This window comes from Leptodactylus fuscus, chromosome 2 (assembly GCF_031893055.1).
Source record: "Leptodactylus fuscus isolate aLepFus1 chromosome 2, aLepFus1.hap2, whole genome shotgun sequence".
Classification (NCBI taxonomy): Eukaryota; Metazoa; Chordata; class Amphibia; order Anura; family Leptodactylidae; genus Leptodactylus; species Leptodactylus fuscus.
Genome location: NC_134266.1, coordinates 231989098 through 231995323, shown reverse-complemented (window position 1 = coordinate 231995323; position 6226 = coordinate 231989098). Strand labels below are relative to the sequence as shown.

Below are 6226 nucleotides of genomic sequence, written 5' to 3'. Positions count from 1 at the left end.
TAAACAAGAGAATAGGTAGTTTTATTTCACATAAAAAGGAATTAATACTATTGTGGCTGAAAGAAATGTCAGTCTGTTGGGAATCATACTAGTAGTAGTAAACCCTGTATGCTTCCTTCACTGGTATACTATAAGTTATTAGCCTATTCTTCAGGACTTGAAGGACATAAATAAGAAGGTAATGTAAATGCCCCCTTTATCCACATAAACCACAGCAAAATGCAATGTAAAGTCCTGACCAGAAGACAAGGCTGGAACTTGTGACAGGTAGTTAATGTTGTCCCCCCCTCCCCTGTTCACATGAGCATCAGAAACGTCTTGGCTTCATATGTATCAGAAAACCAAAGTTTTAAGGAGGAATTGAATACATTCACACAAACAGACATTGCCATTCATACACAGGGATCAGATTATTCCTTGGTTTCTTCCTTCTCCTCTTCCTCCTTCTCTTCTTCATCATTTCCTTCTTCTTCTGTCTTCTCTTCATCTCTAGATCCGGGGAGTTTATCTTTGTTGTTTTCCTTTTTCCATTTCATCCTTCTGTTCTGAAACCAGATTTTGACCTGCCTCTCAGTCAGTCCCAGGGCGTGGGAGACTTCAATCCTTCGTTTCCTAGTCAAGTAGGGGTTGAAGAGGAATTCTTTCTCTAGCTCTAATGTCTGGTACCGGCTGTAAGTCTGCCTTCCACTGCGTCTTCCGGGGGCTGGGTATAGCAAAAGAAAACACACAGCCATTACTGCTTACTACTTCCAGGATCAGCTCCATAGGAAGCCTTCTTATGTATGTACAGTGGGGACACAGGGACCCCCAATATGTACAGCATGCATTAAGGATAAGAAATAAAAGCCTAATATTACAGGAAGCCTGCTGGTAACACTGAACTATGTCCTATACATTATATACAGGAGGTAACAATGAACTATGTCCTATACATTATATACAGGAGGTAACAATGAACTATGTCCTATACATTATATACAGGAGGTAACAATGAACTAAGTCCTATACATTATATACAGGAGGTAACAATGAACTAAGACCTATACATTATATACAGGAGGTGACAATTAACTATGTCCTATACACTATATACTGGGAGTAACAATGAACTATGTCCTATACATTAAATATTGGGGGTAATAATGAACTATGTCCTATACATTATATACTTGGAATAACAATTAACTATGTCCTATACATTAAATATTGGGGGTAATAATGAACTATGTCCTATACATTATATACTTGGAATAACAATGAACTAAGACCTATACATTATATACAGGAGGTAACAATGAACTATGTCCTATACACTATGTACTGGGAGTAACAATGAACTATGTCCTATACATTAAATACTGGGGCTAGCAATGAACTATGTCCTATACATTATATACTAATGGTAACAATGAACTATGTCCTATACATTATATACTAATGGTAACAATGAACTATGTCTTATACATTAAATACAGGGGAAAACAATGAACTATGTCCTATACATTAAATACTAAACTATATTTTATACATTAAATACTGGGGGTAGCAATGAACTACGTCCTATACATTAAATACTGGGGATAGCACTTATACATGAAATACTGGGGGTAACAATGAACTATGGGTTACATATTAAATACTGGGGGTAACAATTAACTATATCTTGGGTGTAACAGTGAACTGTATTTTATATATTAAATACTAGGGGTAACAATGAACTATGACTTAAAATACTAGTAGTAACAATGAACTATGTCTTATCCATAAAATACTGATAGTAGCAATGAACTATGGCTTATACATAACAACAAGGTTATAATACTAATATTTTCAGTAATATTAATAATAATAAAATAATACTATTACTGCTGCTACTCTAAATAACAACAGCAGAGACTGTAACCCTATTACTAGTAGTAATAATTATAAGAACGCTCATTATGATGTAGGATATAATTATAAAGCATATTAAATTATATACATCATGTAATGAAGCATTAACCCTTCCCTTGGCTATTTATGGGGCTACAAAATAATCAGTGACTTCCATAGATCCTAACACTATAAATCAAATCTATAAACTTCACTTTTACTATCAGAGGAAGGATTTACAGACAGACTTTTAATGGCTTACAGTAATACACCAACATCATGGAGTCCCCATAAACTCCAGCCTTTCTATAGAGTCCAATGGCCTTACAAATAAAGGAGTTATTAGAGATTTCACAACCCTGGCTAATCTGCCATCCACACATTAAGGAGAAGTAAGTTGGGGCAAGTTATTTGGAGCTTGTAAGCCACTTTGTAAATAGACAATTTTCACCTCTTTTAACTTCCCAAGCCATTAAGATAAACTGTATGGTTTTATGAAGGAGCTCTGCACTAACCTCGTGGGAGCTGTATGCTGTTTTCCTCAAGGCAGAGCCATAAAAATAACTTAGTTCATTGTGAGTTCAAAAGACCTGCACTAAAAACACCTTGATCTTTTTTTTTTTTCCTAGTATTTTGTGTAAGTAAAGTTCTGGCTTGTGGAATGACCAGAAAAGCAGAATAAATAGAGAGGGGATGGCAGGCAGCAAAGTAAGGAGAAGCAAGCAGGCAAGCAAGACAACAAGACACAATGCACAAAATATATAATAAAAGAAGATCCTAACCGTGAGGTCTCATCCAGGGGAACATAAGACTGGGAGACGAATTTTGATTTAAATGGCCTTGTCCTTCGCTAGAGCTAGTGTTAGAGGACGATTTACAATCTGGGTACTGCACCACGCTGGTCTCTTGCTGGGCACCATACAGGGACTGCCTTGGGAGGGCATCGTAGCCATAGAACTTGGAGGCGTCTCCGTGGCAGGTCAGGGCGCAGGGATTCTGCTGGTAGCCAGTGTTGGAGATGCTGGAGGTGCCGTGATGGAAGAACTCCTGGACATGGTGGGAAGGGTGCTGGAAGCCTGGAGCTGTGGTCCCTGGTCCATACACCAAGGCATGGCTCCTACTGACACTTTGTGGGAACCGACAGTCGTAGTAAGTTGGCTCCAGGGACTCACCTCCTTTGTACTTGGAGAACAGGGGGTTCACAAAATAAGAACTCATGGCTCTTGCATTAAAGACAGATGCAGCACCCCCCCTCCTTATAATAAAAAGAGATCAAAATAGCAAAACAATACAAGTCTTTAATTCTGGGAGAGATCAATGGAGCACTGTCCCCTGGGCTTGTCTTAAAGTCCTGTTTTTGTTTGTGCTGAGGAGGGGGGGTTCTCACAGACGTCTCATAGTGCTGCTGGAGTGTCTCTGGGCTGCTTGGATCTTCTTGTAGTGCAGTCGGTAGGTAGAGCTCTCTCTGTCAGTTCCTCTATACTGTTCCTTCCCTTAACACCACAGGCAAATTCCTTAAAATCCCGCTGGTGAAGCTTTCACACGCGATTTGTATCCATCAATCCTCTCCTGCAAGACAGGCTGGAAAGAAATGACAAGGATTTGGGGGTATCGGATGGACGTGGAACACACCAGCCTTCAGAAAAAAAAATATCAAATGAATGAGGGAGGGTTATGAAAGGTGCGCATTAATATCTTTAGGTGCTCTTTTTTTCCAAGCCAGCCTCTTCACTGATGTGGGAAAATACATGCGCCGTGGGGTCAACCTAGGTTACCTCAACAGGTAAAATATTTAGGGTGCAGGGGTGAGCAGCACACAGCACCTAGGTAGGAAGAGCTTTATTCCTTATTGCAACATTGTATATTTCCCTTTAGTAATAAAGATAGAGCCAAGTAGCCCAGTATGACGTCACTGGCCTCCTGCTCCCCCTCTTACGTCTACACTGCTCCTCTCTAACCAGTTGGCGTCCTATTGGAATTAAGAAAACATTTTTAATGTCTTGGTAAAGCTTAAATAAAAGTGTTAAAGGGGACAGAGGTTGTGCACAGGCTGTGGCAGCTATGGCTGCTGGATTCATCCACATTGCTGGCTGCTGAGTCTTGTGACAGGATCTGAGTGACTTAAGTCAACCTGGAATCATCATGTGCAAAGATATTAATGAGTAAAACCTGGAGAATCCATTCATATAGGATGCAGGCTCCAATGTACAAGGAGAGACAAAGGGAAAGGCAATATTAGAGCGATGATATGGTGGGGTTACAGCACCAGGGGAGAAAATAAGAATAAAAGGAAATCACGTGAAATGTTATTAGGAGGAAAAAAAAAGGAGATGTAATCCGAAATCCCTTCCATCTGCTAGAGCTGGGCTGTGCTCAGATCCGCTGTAGGGTCGGAGTTGAGAGTTTAGACGCCATTGATAAGACTCTATTGTAAAGACTGGGTTTATGGCTGCACTAAACCTATAGAGGAATGCTGCATACACAGGCCCCAACACCAGGGGGGTAATAATGCTATATACTGCACATTATATATATTTAGTATACTAGTAGGATGTGTGTACGGGTGGGTAATATATATATATATATATATATATATATATATATATATATATATATATATATATTATAATATCTATTACTATATATATATATATATATATATATATATATATATATATATATACTATAATATTATATATTATATATTGTGTATATATCTATATCTATATCTATATCTATATATATATATATATACATATATACTATAATATTATATATATTATATATTGTGTGTGTATATATATATATATAAATATATATATATATATATATATATATATAGATATATATAATTCCTTAAAAAGGTACACGTATTTAATATTCGGTATAGTAGAATTATATGCACAGTTCTCAATACATATACATATGTATACAGCGATGTAAACACATACTCAATATTCTACGTTTGATGTTATCCCTATAGCTGTGTATTATTCTTCAAAGACACTATATGTTCCATAGAAAGGACACAGATAGATACTCTGACACACACAGTCCTGTATACGAGCTGTTTATAGAGTTATCTAGATTGCATTTATGAGCAAATAAAATATCATACTTTGCATAACTCTACAGTCACTTTATATAGCACTACTTATGTAATATTATGTAAATGCATATATAGGGTATTTTAAATTAATTTTAAGTCTAGTAGACGTCATAAACACATCCTTATCTGAGTAGCTAATATATATATGTGTATATAATATATATATATATATATTACACACAGTGACATATATATTTCATAAAACATTTTACTTTATGATTCTCTCTCTCTCTCTCTCTCTCTCTCTCTCTCTCTCTCTACATATATATAAATCTTTCCACCCATCTTGAATTGCAGCGTGTAACAAACTTTTATGTTTTATATAGACATTTATTTTACTTACTGGTTACTCTCTATAGTCTATGCACTGTAGGGATCTGGTGTATTTTGTGATGATATTCAGTAGTTGGGTCCTGGCCTGGTGCTTATGCATTGATGTCAATAAATATCAGTTGTGATCAAAAGCAAACATGACTGCAGAACGTCTTTAATGTGCAATAGACTGATCAATGTCTGGATAATTAGCTATATTTCCAACCTGAGCGTTTCTCTACATAAGGGGGATTATTACTATGTTACCATGAAATGGGAGCCTCGCCTATCATCACAGTGACCCACTTGTAATTTGTGAACACTCTTATATATATTACATGCTAATTCGCCATTCACTGGTGAAGGATGTTGTGCAGATTTGTTTTGATTTGTTTTCTAACAGTCTAGTAGGGGCCCAAAGGTGTAATGGGATGCAATGCAACTCTAATTGGCCAAAGTGCTCTAAAATTTGAGCAACAGTGCCACCCAGTGTCAAAATTTTGTAAAAGCAACTCTTGTATCCCCCCACCCCAATTTTCACATGATAAGTACCTACTTTATTAAATCATATATATCCTTCTCTTAACTTTTACTTATGTTATGTGTGGAAGCAAGAGTTAAAGTGTGATGTTTGTGAATAATACTCAACAATATAAATCATATGGCTCTGAAATACCCTGCTCTATTTATTTAACTACCTATTTTACGATGCTATCTATCTATCTATCTATCTATCTATCTATCTATCTATCTATCTATCTATCTATCTATCTATCTATCTATCTATCTATCTATTGATCTATCCATCCATCCATCCATCCATGCAGCATGCGTACTTATCTATCTATCTATCTATCTATCTATCTATCTATCTATCTATCTATCTATCTATCTATCTATCATCTATTTACAGTATCTATGTGTATCTATCTA

General features: G+C 36.6%; 1 protein-coding gene across 1 annotated transcript in view; it reads right to left on the bottom strand.

Moving 5' to 3' along the window:
• The window catches only part of HOXC8 (homeobox C8), a 4656-nt gene extending 950 nt beyond the window's left edge, over positions 1 to 3706 (bottom strand). Inside the window, exons 1-2 of the mRNA XM_075262910.1 lie at positions 2655 to 3706; positions 1 to 703 (exon numbers count right to left, since the gene is read on the bottom strand). The exon at positions 1 to 703 is cut by the window's left edge and continues 950 nt beyond it. Of these exons, the coding sequence (XP_075119011.1) occupies positions 411 to 703; positions 2655 to 3090 (729 nt within the window). The 5' untranslated portion in view covers positions 3091 to 3706 and the 3' untranslated portion in view covers positions 1 to 410. The remainder of the gene's footprint in view (positions 704 to 2654) is intronic.
• Positions 3707 to 6226: the final 2520 nt, after the last annotated feature.